At 34.6% G+C, this 15,786-nt stretch overlaps 1 protein-coding gene and 2 pseudogenes across 2 annotated transcripts; all 3 read right to left on the bottom strand.

Annotated features, from left to right (window-relative positions):
- Positions 1 to 2,129: 2,129 nt before the first annotated feature.
- Positions 2,130 to 5,340, bottom strand: LOC147069613 (carbonyl reductase [NADPH] 3-like). Its single transcript, XM_085950342.1, has one exon. It carries the CDS (start codon positions 5,046 to 5,048, stop codon positions 4,215 to 4,217), a length of 834 nt encoding a protein of 277 aa, XP_085806468.1. The 5' UTR covers positions 5,049 to 5,340; the 3' UTR covers positions 2,130 to 4,214.
- A 4,108-nt stretch (positions 5,341 to 9,448) lies between these two features.
- On the bottom strand, positions 9,449 to 10,282 carry LOC147069612 (carbonyl reductase [NADPH] 3 pseudogene; annotated as a pseudogene).
- A 1,487-nt stretch (positions 10,283 to 11,769) lies between these two features.
- On the bottom strand, positions 11,770 to 15,732 carry LOC147069611 (carbonyl reductase [NADPH] 3 pseudogene; annotated as a pseudogene). The gene has a single exon (XR_015071159.1). The product of XR_015071159.1 is annotated as a carbonyl reductase [NADPH] 3 pseudogene (transcript).
- Positions 15,733 to 15,786: the final 54 nt, after the last annotated feature.

The raw sequence follows: 15,786 nt of genomic DNA, 5'->3' as shown, positions 1-15,786 counted from the left end.
ATCAATGACCATTAAAGTAAAAAAGTCACCTGCGGCGGTAATTTACTTCAAATGTTAATGTTGATTATGGTTTTAAAACATATAGTTATGCAACGCAATTTTTGATGGGTCGATATTCGACAATTCAATAGTTCAATTAGATGCAATGACATTAATATGGACGAAGCATCTCGAAAAGAAATGACATTCACTTTTTTGTCGGCCTGCCGAATGGCATAATCTATTTTAACGCCATTACAATAAAGGTGATATTGCTATAAATTCCCGATGCGTGATATCGCATAATGGAAATTGCGTGACGTCTACCTATACATGTGCGAATGTCGCTATGCAGGAATTTACTTACTAGCTACTATATTGAGTGCGTTGTCCATTAACAATGTCTTTGATTGGATGTATTAAAAAGTACTCAAAATCACTAAAACATATATTAAATACTCAATACTTAATTTTACCTCAAACACCATTTGGAAAACGTTATTGTAGAGCGCCATACTGCCTTTAACCTTAGTAGCCTGGGGGCCCGCTCAGGGTATGGGAACCATGCATACAATATCCTTGGGCTATATTGTACAAAGGCAGGCCTTTTTTTAAAAAAAAAAAAAAAAAAAAGGTGCCGGAACTCACTTTTTGTCAAGCATTTTACTAAAGAAAATCATATTCAAATATCATGTACCACGAACCGCATTTTTTTTTTTTGGACAATATGTCAAATCTAAAGTTAAACAAACAAACAAATACCTATACAACTAAATTTGTAAAACATAAAATTATAAAAACATCATAATACCCATAGTTGAATAAAAGTTTATAGAGATTTCCAAAGTTTTGTCCAATTCTCGTCAGGCAAATCGTCTCGATTCCTTTTCTTAGTATTAGTGTCTATGACTGAATGTCTTCTTCCGAATAACCACTGATCAACGTATTTTGAAGGATCAAAAAGCGCCAATTTTACCATTTTTACGAATTATGTAAATATGAATTGCAATTATGCAAGCGCGAACATTGTTTCGTCTAATTGCTTTTGAAACATTAAAAATTCCATAAAAAAAGGTTATATTACACCGCGTTACATTACAAAAAAAGCCCTGTACAAAGGTTATATGATTTGAGAAGATTAGAAAATCAAGGTGAAATGAATTAAGTAGGTATGTATTTCATTGAAGTGTCTTCTCAAACATACTATTTGCACAGAAGAAATACGTAACTCTATTTTGGTAAAAACTGGAATACAATGTTTGATGTATGATGTGGAAAAATTTCTGACTTTCGGACTATATAAATGTTTGTTGGGAAGGGATTGAACAAATGGCTAATAAGCAATCCTAACACTACGGAGTTGACATCTCGCGAGAGGAGAACTACAAGGTTCTAAGTGTTTGTCCTTGACGAAACAAAAATAACAATGTGGCAGCTTAGAATACTACTTCATTGTTGAGTTTGTTTTTTCAAGGAAGAACACTTAGAAACTTGTAGTATTAGGCTCGTGATCTGTCGGCGAAAGAAAAAGAGATAATTTTGATAGCACATAATATATTTTTCATGAGCCAAAAGATTAGTGCCTGATAACAATTATGTCAATTTCAATTTGTGTATGAGTCAGAGTATGGACCTAATAGGTTGAGCAAGTGGCTGACATGCATTTCTCGTAAAAACAAAATTCCACTCTTTGGAGGGCCATATGATCCTAGTAGGATCGGACATGGTCGGAAAAAAAAAAGTTTGTCGGATCACCCATAGCATACCCAAACTCTTATAGTTTGGTTAGGCAAGGTTTAATTGACTTCTTTTAAACTAACCAGCACCATCTACAAATTGTATTCTTAGTTTTATGAAAACAAATAAGTATGACTGACAAAGTTCAGTGTGCGCTATTTATGTGGAATCTTAACAGCCTGCCTCCACCCCTCGCCACTGCCTGGAAGACCGAAGATTGAGAAGAATGCTCACTCGAAGCAACTGGAGAGTGTCAGTGCCGGATCGCCCAGGACGGAGGAAGTTTTTAAAGGAGGCCAAGGGTTGTAGTGCCATAAATGATGGTAAAACATTAAACAATTGTTTGCCAGTGTGTTAATAATATACATCGGAGATCAATTTAGAAAAGAAAAAAAAGAAAACAATAACATTTCATATGGGTAGGTACTTTTATTTACATTTTCATTATAATTTCACGTATTATTTATAGGTATTTGGGTACAGTCTTTTATAGTAAATCAGTAACTATGAGTAATATATATAAAAAAACAGATTTAGAATTATAAAATTTCAATTTTATCACACCTGCAAAAGAAGGTTCTGCTCTAAAATATACTCACAGGAATATGTTATAATCTTTATTACTTATATTTACTTAGGCATACTTAATCATTAACTCTCTAATAGATACCGTGCTTTTCCATAAAAATATTACTATTGTATATTTAAAATTTAAATTAAAATCACTAATTTTTATTATGCATTAAATCGATAAAAAGAAGATTATTACAAATTATAGAATATTTTATTTAGAAGCTTTTTTCTTACTTGATAAGAATACAGTATAATCAATAACTCCTCTTAAGGTAATAGAGCCTGTACACGTGCATGATTTACTTGCAGCAATCGTGTGTCTATTTTAAACTATCGCGATAATAACAGTTTACACGTAAAAGTGTCTGTCTTGCCAATCTCATTCTTCAAGAGTAAGCGAGACGCGATGTTGTCCAATACAATTTGACAGGTCATGAAAATCGATTAACCTCAAAATGAGTCTGCGCGGTGCGGTGTAGTTAGTTTTTTTTACCGGCAGGTTCGCCACTATCGTTCTACAGCGCAGGCGCAGATATTGAACAACCCCAACTGTCGCGTGAAAATTCAGAAGCTTCTGAACTTTTTTGATTCCTGCATGCAATCTTGTAACTTGTTATGGCCGCGATAATACGTACTGTCAGCAGTAAATTCATGCACATTTAAATGGGGTATAATATTAACTTATATTACAGGCATTCTCGACATAGGTCAAGTTACGTTCCTACAATTGTTCTGTTCACACTGTTCTTAATTGACTGTACTATTTCAATAACTTTCATGTGCAAATATCTAAGTATTATATAATAATGACTCAGTTGCAGTTCTCCTTCAGAATCGCATCAACGGTTTACATACCCTTCACATATTAATATGACGAACCGGCAATAGCAGCAAAGCAAATGTTACCTTGCTCAGTCCACCATATTCTACTCTATGTCTTTCACAATAATGATAGCGCCGATCCTGACGTCACGCAATAGCCAAAGATGATCCATCAAACTTCAAGTTGGAACACTAGCAACGACGACGCTTACGCAACAAACAGAAAGTGTTCCCCGGAGGAAATCCCATCACTTACGAGTCGATCATCACAAACACATCCAAAAAGCCGATTAGTTCAATCAATCATACTGCAGTCACCTCCACTGATTAACACCCACCGGTCACGACTTCTTAGTTGACCTACGTGCTTAATAGTTAATAAGTAATCATAATCCGTTAATTAATTTCATCTGTACCGATAATATTCAATTGCCAACTGGCTGAAACTTAACTATCGATCATTAAGTATATAGTTAATGCGTGTGTGATTACTAATTATTGTTTTGTGTTTGTTCTCATTTAATAATCAATATTTTTATAAAATGGCTGGTAAACAAGATATTTCGTGAAAAACACTTTGAATTCAATCTTCAAAGTGTTGGCAGAAGTGAAATCTAAAGTAAACACTAATGATCATCAAAGACGGTGACTGGCCAATCTTCAAATGTATTAATTGCTGCCGTTATTATGCTGATTAAGTATTTTCCGTTGGCAAAGGTATTGTTACAGCTCTGGGAATCAAAGAGAGATGTTCGAATGATTTCAACAATACATCCGTCTACCATTTTAAAGAGCCATGACATCGATTGGAATATGAGACACCACATTTGGAAACCGCTGTGTTATAGAATTTTAATAAATATATGAAAGAGGTTGATCGTGCAGATCAGTATCTCTCTTACTACTCGATTATACGAAAAATGGATAAAGAGGTTATGTATTTGTTAAATTGTGATTTTTAATTCTTTTAAAGTTTGAGCGACTTTGTAGCAAAGCTGCGCAAAATGTGTTGAAGTATATCAATGATTTTAAATCATTTCCCTATAAAAAAAATTACAATACACAGTAATTTTACCATGAACATAATATTTGTAACTAAAAAATTAATACATGCCTGGGGGAGTGCCATACCAGTCAACGATGGACTTATCGTGCCACATATAAACGCCTTTCAAGCTATCCGGAGCATCAAGAGACAAGTATAGGGCAGCGGCGGAGCCCTGCTCGATCGTCAGATGCCCCTGGTGTGACGTCATATCCGTGTCGACATAGCCTGGATGGACACAATTCACGGATATGTCTTTAGGGCCCAACTCACGATTCTGAATGAAGGTCAAAGCGCTCACTGCAACTTTTGATACGACATAAGTGCTGTTACCCCAGCCGTCTTCAACATTCTTGCCGTTTTTCACAGAAGCAATGAACTCTTTGACGATATCTGACAAATCGCTTTCGGTAAGCTTCACATCTCCGAAGCGTTTGCGTAGACTTTCGCTGGGAATTCTCGACAAATGTCCGGCAGAACTGGATAGATTCACAACTCTCGCTTTTGACCTGAGAAGAGGGAATAGAATATTGCACGTGGATACCAGAGAAAAGTAGTTGACGAACGTAGTTTGTTCGGCTTGTTCCAAAAGCGGTTCCGTCGCAGCCGATTTAAACGCAATCGCCGCGTTGTTAACCAATAAATCTAAGCCGCCGTATTTTTCCTTCAAGAAATCTCTCAGTGCTTTAATACTGTCAGGTTCTGTGACGTCCAGTTGGTGAAACAGCGGGTTATATCCTGCCGCTTGCAACTTGGCAACGGCCGCGTGTCCTCTCGATACATCTCTGGCGGTGAGATAAACGTCACCTTTAAAACTTTTGCACAATCCTTCGACGATGCCGAATCCTATTCCTTTATTCGACCCAGTTACGACTGCTACTCTGGTTGCCATTTTGTAATAATAATCAACGATTGATGTTGGAAAAATATTTATACCGGCCGGCGGATAATAGCTACGAATTCAACCAAATTCAACCTTCAATCTTCAATCAAATCAAATTTACAAAGGAATGCCGTAAACCGGAAAATGTCAGGTGTTTTATAGTAGACAATAATATTATTCTTGTCTATGATCACTTATTCTAAAAACCTCTTTGTTGAAGTCTCTGAGAAAAATAATATTTTTATCTGAAGAGCAACTAGTTCAATTGAAGTTTTAACATTGGGTGATCCAGATAAATGGACCCCTAGTTCAATATGTAATTGTTACTACTTATCAATAATTTTTAATCTACAACTAATAAAGACTTGTTATCATGTAATCAGTTTTAAGTAATCTTTCTTATCTTCACTCTTATTTGTAAAAAAAAGTTTTACAAAGTAATTAGGTATGATTTGTATCAATATTCTTCCTGGGGATCTATTCTATACACAAGGCCGCTAAAGTGATAGTATTTATAACCATAAGATAAGATACTTAACATACATTATATTGTATTGACGTATTATATTAATTTATTGTTACAATAAGTAAGCCGTCTCATCAGTCAAAACTGTCTCTCTCTCGCTCTCGCTCTAAATTTTATCTCAGCCAAGAGACGCACTATTAAAATATAGCACTTATTGCAACAATACCAACCAATTTATTGTAATTGTTACAATAAGTGTTAATAACTACATACAAACCTACCCTAGTTAGCCGTAAATACTTCTTTATCACTTTAGCGGCCTTGCGTATAGACCCGCTGAAACATATTTTATCATTCGACTCAATTTATTATAACATAAAAAAATATTTTAATTGATAATTGAGTCGCTTAGTTGCCAACCCGCTCTGGCCGATTTTTCAATAAAATTAGTTTTGAATGTATGATAGGTCTAGCAGTTTATTCAGGTGCGAGTTTTCAATTCTGCCCTGTTTTGTCAAAAAATCAAAATTAAAAATTCTATATTGAGTTGAGTCGCCAAACTTTCTCTAGACTAACAGACCCAACCAGATTCATTGTGAGCAATCGTCGACTTTAAATAGCAATTATTATTACCTACCGAATCAATCGTGTTGGCGCTTGATTTGATTGGTCCATAACATTACATAAGTTGCTAATATGAACAATAATTATTATAATTAGTAAAGCAACAAATGAAATTTAAACAAGTAACGAATTGGTGATTGTATTTACTAGGGAATTATTTTTGTTTTGTATTATTACTGTCTGTTAAAATACTACCTACTTAAATAAAGTCAGGCAGCCTTCAATATGTAAACGTCAAATTTGTGTTGTTATGTTAAATGCAAGACAGGATACGATCGCGCACATAGCATGCACGGCCACTCATGGAAGCTCAAGGTTAATTGACGCATCATTCCCAAAAAATAGGAATTGTTCCAATTTGCTCGCAACTTCTCACGACTCCAGAAAATGGTACTCAAAGGTGACTTTTCATGATCGAGGGCGATCGCGCCAGATGGTTAGCCTGAGAATCGGCCAATGTAATTTGTGCTTGACGATAATAATAATAAATTAATCCTCTCTACATAGCCAACCAATCAGATGTCGCGATTAAAACCATGATTTTTAGCATACGTTCAAATCGCTATACACAAACGTCAACATTACTAGCCTCTGACGTCAACCACACACGGAGACAAATGCTCAATTTTGGTCTGACTATTTGATTCAACCAGGAGATTCAAAGAAGAGTTTGATAATTCCAGATAACGCCAAGGGAGATGTTTAAACGCTTGTTATTGCTGTATTCTTTTGAATAATCCAGTGGGGCCTCATATTAATTTTATTCGTGTGCTTTGTATGCCGTTAATATTAATTTTACCAGTTTTCGTGATAAACTAAACTATTATACGATCCTCGACCACTTCTACAAGTTTATAACATAATCTGAATAATATTAAAATAAGTGGAAATAGTATATACTACATGACATGACGTGTTTTATGCGAATTCATAATTGATAATTGTCTCTTAATAAATTCTTTTATTACATTTGGTTTATTTTTTACATAGGTAATGCTTTATTTTTAGCACAGTTACAAGACCCCTAAAATGATAAAATCCTGATAAATGCGGGATAGCTATATAAAAAAGAAATTTAAAAACAACTTACATATTTATTAAACCCTTTTTATTACATTATATATTACATACATATACATTACACATTCATTTTTTTAAAAAGTCCTTTATACTAAGTTACTTAATTAAACCTTATATACTTGTGAATTATTGTATTTTTATAACATAATAATCTAAAGAAGTTGTTTTTACCATATTAATAATTGCTTTTATTCTTTATTCAGATACATCAGTGGTGAGGGGTGGAGGTAGGCTGTTAAGATTTGACATAAATAGTGCATACTAAGCTTGGTCAGTCATACTTACATATTTGTTTTCATTGAACTAAGAATACAATTATTATTTGTAGTTGGTGTTGGTTACTTTTTAAAATTCAATTAAACCCTGCCATAATAGTTTTGCTACGCTATGGGTAATCCGACAAAAATAGTGCACACTTTTTCAGTCATACTTATTTGTTTTCGTTGAATTATGAATACATAATATTATTAAAATCTTCTATCTATAAAATATCTAAAACTATGTATGATTTTAATGGCATAATTTTAGATATTTTATAGATAAACAAATATTTTTTTACTTATTATCTATTATGGCTTGGATTAGGCAGGATTTAATTGAATTTTATAAACTAACAAACACTATCTACACATTGCAGTATTGGTTCGATGAAAACAAATACGTTTGACTGACAAAGTTTAGTTTGTACTATTTACATCGGATCTTAACAGCCTACCTGCACCCTTCGCCACTGAAATACATAACGCTATGAAAGATGTGAAGTCATGCCAAGCCAAGGATCATGACGAAGTGGCTACCCCAATGGAAGAGACCCAGAGGCCGTCCAAGAAGGAGATGGGCTGACGCCGTAGAAGTGGACTGACTTCATATAGGAAGACCCGGTAACTGGAGAAGTGTGGCGAAAGACCGGAGTGAGTGGAGAGCGGTTGTGGAGGAGGCCACATCCCACCCCGGGATGTAGCGCCGTGGAAGAAGAAGAAGAAGATAACACTATGAAATCTAAATAGATGTGAAGTTAACTTTTTGAAAATATATGTATATCAATTAAAACAAATATGGGATACTACTGAATTATCATTTCTCGACATCAAAGTCTGACTGCGTCTCCAATTCTGCTCTGTTAACAATTATTAATGCATGAGGTAAGTGACTAAGCCCGCTCTTGAGATGATTCAAATACTTTTGTTTGGAATAATGCAGCACATAAATTGGATGTAAGGTTTTATTTTAGCTTTTGTTATATTGTATCGGAAGAAATATAACAACTTAAATTACATTGAAAATCATCATATAAGCACATAATAGACTTTTGTGATTTACTCAAAACTCCTCCAGCGTATCTATTCTATACATAAGACTGCTATCGGCAATTATCGAGAGTAGTTTTTCATATGTTTGTATCGAAATACAGTCGAACTTGGTCATTACGAGGTAGATGGGACCGACTGAATTTGCTCGTTATAAGCAACCTCCTTATATCAGAGAATATGTATTTTTCAATGAGCGGTCACATAACACAAAAAGTTGCAATTCAAACAAAAATACACAATTAGAATTTTTCCCCGAAATATGCATTGCATTCATAAACTACAAAAGAAGTCGTTTATAGTAATGAACACTGGTAGGTACCTAGTGACTTCATAAACCTTGGATTTTTTACATGCAATTTCAACCATATGCATGTATACTTTTTCAATATTGTCGGCGAAAACACCAATTAGGTGGGTACTTAGACACTTAACTAGGTTCTAAACGTAATCCGATTCCGGTGGCATCCTGTCCGGTCGGATTTTATTGCTTAGGGTCGGAATATTTTTAAACGATCGACACATTAACAGTTTTAAGAAAAATTTTGACGATATTTTATCTCGGTATAACTGATACGTAGCTCGTTATAAAAGTGAATAAATGTATGGAGAAAATCATAAACTAAAATGTCAACGAGTTATATCCGTGTATCACATATATCCGTGATTGTAATAACCGAGTGGGACTGTATTATAATAATTGTTACAATAAGAGTTAGCTGTCTAAACAGTCAAAATGTCTATATCGCTCTAAAATTTAGCACAGTCAAGAGAGGTGCTGTTAAAACATAGCACTTATTGTAACAATTACAACTTATTTACGATACAAAACCACCGTTTATAGCTGCCGATAGCAGTATATGTATAGAATAGATGCGCTGAGCGGGTTTAGCGACTATGTGACTTAATTATTATTGTAAAAACAAATTAAATTATTCACTGGGTGAGGCTGCTGCATACCAGTCTACAATAGTTTTATTGTACCACATATAAACCCCTTTAACACTTTCAGGAGCTTCGAGGGCCAGATATAAAGGAGCAACAGCTCCTTGGTCTACAGTCAAAATTCCTCTGTGTGAGGTCATGTCCGTATCAACGAAACCTGGATGGACACAATTGACCGATATATTTTTTGGACCATATTCTCGACTTTGAATAAAAGTCAAAGCGCTGACGGCTATTTTAGAAATCGAGTAAGCATTACCACCCCAACCCTCCGCTACGTTATTCCCTTTTTTCGCTGAAGCAACAAACTGATTTACCAACTCGCTCAAACCGCTTTCAGTCAAATTATTATTTCCAAATCGAGATCTGAGATCTGCACTAGGCAATCTCGATAAATGTCCGGCAGAACTAGTAAGGTTTACAACTCTCCCGTTTGTTCTAATCAGTGGAAGTAGAATATTGCAGGTCGATATGAGAGAAAAATAATTCACGAATGTCGTCGTCTCAGCTTGTTGACCAAAGTTTTCTGTAGAATCTCTTTTGAATGCAATGGCAGCATTGTTAATCAAGATATCAATTCCGCCGTGCCTTTCTTTTATAAAATCTCTGAATAGTTTAATGCTGCTGGGTTCCGTTATGTCCAATTGGTGAAATAGCGGATTGAGTCCAAGTTTCTTTAACTCTTCCACTGCCGCCTGGCCTTTTGTCACGTTCCGAGCAGTGAGGTAGACGTCTCCTTGGAAATTTTGACACAACCCTTTTACAATTGCAAAACCAATTCCCTTATTACCACCGGTAACTACTGCAACTTTCTTATCCATTTTTTATAGTTATATTATTGTAATGTTCGAATAGTTTATTAAATAGATCCTCTGTATTGGACTGTTTCAAGTACTAATGACATATTTAAATCAATTTTCATGTTATTTATATTAAAAATTTAGCTACATATTGGTTTTAAATAACAAATCTTTATTACCCACTAATTTAGAAAGTATAAAAACATTTGCTTTGTGGTTTGTGTTTGTTTTGAAAACAATAATGTCATTATTTGGATTGGGTCAGTAACCTAACACAAATATATTGAAATTATTCTTCAACAAATTGAAATGACCACATACAGATATGGTAGGTAACATATTACTTAGTAAGAATCATTTTCACTATCAAGCAAAGTAAATAAACCTTCATACCGATGAAACATATCGTCACCTCAATAATACAACTGCTGTCGAACAAGATCTTCTTGTCCAGTGTTAAAACTGTGAACTAACAAGCCCCTCTTATTTAGTTAATCGCACTTCGACTCCAGCGACTTCCGGTTATTGCCTAGATCTTCTTGTCGGACAGTAGATAACGTCTTGATTTTCACTGTTTTTGAGATAGTTATTGAATATGATTCTACATTTCCTTCTCTACAAAATGATAAAACTAGGTTAGTCAGAAGTTAATGGGAACTGTATTAATTTTGTGTTTGAAAATATTAGATAACTTTGCAACCATAAATGCATTAAATAAATAAATTAATACGAGTATATCTACAATATTTTTTCATACAATTGAACATTATTTAATTGTTCCCAATTAGATAAGCACAATTTTCCATTTTTATTTTAAATAATAATTATAGCCTAGATTTATGTTACCTAATCAATTAAAGTTTAAATTTCATTTTTCCAACAATGACCAAATCAGAGTTATCTACATAGTTGTAGTATTGAGGTGACAATATCATAATGGATGTATTTTTATGGTGAATATTAAATTTATCACCAATTCGCTTAAGCCGCGTTGACACGGACCAAGTACAATCCAAGTACACTTGGATCGAGTACCATCCAAGTGACAGCTTCATACTTTTTATTCCTATCCAAGTGCACTCATATGAGACATCTTCATACTAATTATTCCTATCCAAGCTACTTGGACCGCGTCCTACTCATCCAAGTTAACTTGGATAGGAATAAATAGTATGAAGCTGTCACTTGGATGAGACATCTTCATACTAATTATTCCTATCCAAGTTTACTTGGATCGTACTTGGACCGTGTCAACGCGGCTTTAACCCACTGGACCTTTGCATTAGGTACTTACAAACAATATTTTTTTTATCCTACAATCTATCTACTTATATCTTTTAAACACCACAAGAGGCTCAATTATTATAGTAGTGTGGTAGTTGTGAAGTAGTGTATTCTAGAAGCCAATGTATACGTGCGGCAAATCCCAGATATATACGGGGCACTGAACGAGATGGTTACACCATGGTGTGTGTCTTCGATTTACTGCTTGTGTGTTTCAGATATTACAAAAGAGAACGAGGAACTGGAAGAAATAAAAGCCCAAATAACCGCTGCAAATAAATTGTACTTCTCATTGCTGCCCATATTCAAATCCAGAAATGTCCACAGAAAAACTAAGATCCGGCTCTATAAAACCGTCATACGCACAGTCGTTGCATACGGGTGCGAGTCATGGATGCTAAATATTAAAGCAGCTGAAATGGTGGACTGCTTTGGGAGAAAAATCCTGAGGCGGATATACGGACTGGGGAGTGGAGAATTACATACAACACGGAACTATACCGCTTATACCAAGACTCAAAACTCTCCACCTTCATAAAACTCCAGAGGCTAAACTGGGCAGGCCATGTCCAGCACATGTCAGAGTCACAGATACCGAAGAAGATCCTCGAAGGAAAGTCAGGGGGGAAAAGGCCAGTGGGAAAGCCACGCACACGATGGGGTGATAAGATTACAAAAGATGCCAACCAGCTGACTGAAAAAGTGTGCACCATTTTTGTCGGATCGCTTATAGCATAGCTAAATTACTATGGTTTGGTTAGGCAGGGTTTAATTGACTTTTTTTAAAATAACCATCACCATCTGCAAATTGTATTCTTAGTTAAATGAAAACAAAAAAGTGTGACTGTCAAAGTTTAGTGTGCGCTATTTATGTAGAATCTTAATAGCCTACCTCCACCCTTCGCCACTGTGTGATCTACTACCCTGTATCCAAATTTGCAGTGATCTACCACCAAAATTTGGATTTTTTTGTCTAAAAGAATCATTTCTCTTGCGCCGGCCATAATCAAGTAATTTTTCAGAATTCATATCTCATTTTGAGTAGATTTTTGAGTTTGCTCATTGAGTTATTTTCACTTATAATGACTGCAATTTCTTTAATGTCCAAATCAGTTTTAAATGGAAATGACATAATATCGTCAGTATACTGGCAGAAAACGTTAAGTCAAAATTTAGCTGTTTTGACCTAATAATGCAACTTGATAGATTTTAACACGCTCTATCGTCTGGAAAAACAAGCTCATTCATATTCCATATATTGTTTTCGTAATATAAAGATGTCAATACGAATTAAGTTAATTATGTTCGCATTTCTTACTGGAAAATAACTATAAGTACACTTAAAGTTTTATGACCGTAGAGATTTAATATTTCTATAGCTGCACAAAAACGTCAACGTGACTTATATCTTTTTGGCTGTACACATTTATGCCACTGCTCGGCTATTTGTACCAACTTAACTAAATTGCGTACGTCACCCGCGCATTCTACTCATCGATTGACAGTTGATTTTATATGCATCAGGCAGTTTTGAGCGCAAATAAGATTTTATTTTGGGAAATATTGACAGCAATGCACCAAAGATACGGAGGCTTCGAATTGCTGAAGGTAGAGAGCGTGTCATTCGTAATTATGTATTTCTAGGAAGAAATAAAGATTTTTTGGCCATGTGTCGTAGTACCTAACATTATACCTCCAGAACTACATCCGTGGTGTGAAAATTTGCCTACTTCAACTTCATTGGATAGGACGTCATTGCCTGAGCCATCGGAATTTGATTCTGATGTGGAAGAGGAATAACTCTTATGTAATTTATCTCAATTTGTGTAAAATTAAATGTGGCTAACATAATTAACTATTACGTATATGTTTTTTTTTATAAAATAGATCATAGGTAGGTAGGTACTTAACTCTTGTTTCAATATTTTTGGAAACAAATTAATAAACAAAATACTATGTAATTCCCATTTTTATTTTTATCCTCTCCTCTAAATACACGTAATTGACATAATTAATTAGGTATTGATTGTATGAAAAAAATTATAAAGACTATTTTAATTTGAAATTAAAATACCAATGATACACAAAAAAGTCATCAAAGTAGATATTTTTTCATAATAATGTCAAACAGAAGTACCTCTATTTCTGTGTAAATTTCTAATTTATATAAAATTGCAAGTAAAAAAATTAATTTCTATAATGATTAGGAGTCCTGTATATTACTAGCCAGCTACCTATAACATTTAACCTATTGCCACTCCATTGACTCCAAATGTGTACTGGTAGAAAACGATAAGTCACCATTTTATTTACAAATTCAAAAAATCAACAATAATTATTACAAAAAATACTTGCTTATACTTGAATTGAATTCTTACATGATTAATGCATTTCATAGAGTGGTTTGAGTGTAATGAATAATGATTTAGGTGAAAAAATAGAGAGCTCCAAACTTCTTGATTTTAGAAAAAGTTGATTTTCTCAAAACAAGGATTTTTGACTTATAGCTTTCTGCCAGTATACCGACGATATGATCCACTACTGATTTTTGAAGTCACCAAATCTCTTTTCGAATTCCTAAATAACAGTGCTAGTTTTGCCTATATACTTCTTTGTTTGAAATACCCACTCTACATCAGCTTTTAACTGAGCGTACTCATCTTCCGTCCCAAAGAGCTTAAAGTTCATAGTTTAAAGCGTTTGGATTTCTTTTTCATTAATCCTGCGACAGACAGTAAGTACTGCAATACGAACCAAGTGAGGTGATACAAGCTTCCTCACGGTTAATTTTGAAAACAGAAGAAATAAAAATAGGAATGGTTAATGCTGCCCCTTCAAAATTTCACTGAAATCATATTATATTAAAACTGTATTAATGATTATTAGATTTTCACATTTCAATTCCATTGACTGATATATCACGATTGACACGCTGAATATGTATGATCTATAATTTTGTTAATGGACATTTTATTTAATATCTGCTGTAAGCATTAACTATATTATTATTGGGTAGATAGTAGGTAGCATTTTTTTTTAATATTGAAACACTTCAACTTTTAGTTTAGTTTTTTATTTTAGCGGTAAACATAATATCTGTGTTATGACTCGAATTCGAGTGCGAGAGGTATGATATGATTATCACGCGCAGAACATTGTTTACAAGTGGTGACCTTGGATTTAAACATATGTAGCGTAAACAGAATGTTATTAACAATTTTCACATTTGACCGAATATTTTGGGTGTTATATCCGAAGTCCGTTATATCGAGGTTCTACTGTAGGTATATGTAATTAATACAGACCTGGATTTTTTCCATTCCAATCTACAATGGTTTTATCTCGCCACATATAAACGCCTTTGATAGACTCCGGAGCCTCGATTGCCAGATATAAAGTCGACACGGCACCCTCATCTATAGTCAGAGGTCCTAAGTGAAGTGACATATCCGTGTTGACATATCCCGGATGAACACAGTTCACCGAAATATCCTTAGGCCCATATTCCAGATTTTGTATAAAAGTCAACTTGCTTACGGCAACTTTGGACACTGAATATGACTTACTTCCCCAACCCTTTTCTTCTTGTGTATGATTTTTGACAGAAGCAACAAACTCTCTGACCAAATCGGACAAGCCGCTTTCAGTCAATGCAGAATCGCTGAAACGGGCTCGAAGATCGGCTCCCGGAATATGAGTCAAGTGACCCAGAGCACTGGTTAAATTGATCACCCTGGCTTTAGGCTTAAGTATAGGGAATAAAATGTTGCATGTTGACACCAATGAAAAATAGTTAACGAACATTGTATGCTCGGCTTGCACTGCTAAATCCACATCTGATCCTGCGAAATATGCAATTGCTGCATTATTGACGAGTACATCAATTCCACCGTATTTTTCTTTCAGTGCATCCCTCAACCGTTTAACACTTTCAGGGTCAGTTATATCCAGCTGATGGAACAGAGGATTTAGATTGAGTTTCTTCAATTCTTCAACTGCTGCTTGGCCCTTTGAAATATCTCTCGAGGTGAGATAAACATCTCCTTGGAATTGCTTACATAAACCTTTCACAATGGCAAATCCAATTCCTTTATTTGCTCCCGTGACAACTGCTACTTTGGTTGCCATTTTTTTAAAGTCACTATCGCAAAAAAAAAAAAATAACAAGCCTTTATTATATAACTGGAGTAATTATCACCTATTGATGATTACGATTGTGGCAAGACTTTTTATTTAAATTT

This window comes from Rhyacophila brunnea, unplaced genomic scaffold, assembly GCF_057557595.1.
Source record: "Rhyacophila brunnea isolate RB1 unplaced genomic scaffold, BYU_Rbru_1.0 scaffold_23, whole genome shotgun sequence".
Lineage (NCBI taxonomy): Eukaryota > Metazoa > Arthropoda > Insecta > Trichoptera > Rhyacophilidae > Rhyacophila > Rhyacophila brunnea.
This window is presented reverse-complemented; position numbering and strand designations above follow the sequence as displayed.

What these genes read in the sequence shown, in the direction of transcription:
- LOC147069613 (XM_085950342.1), bottom strand. Translation starts at nt 5,048, where the DNA reads ATGGCAACCAGAGTAGCAGTCGTAACTGGGTCGAATAAAGGAATAGGA.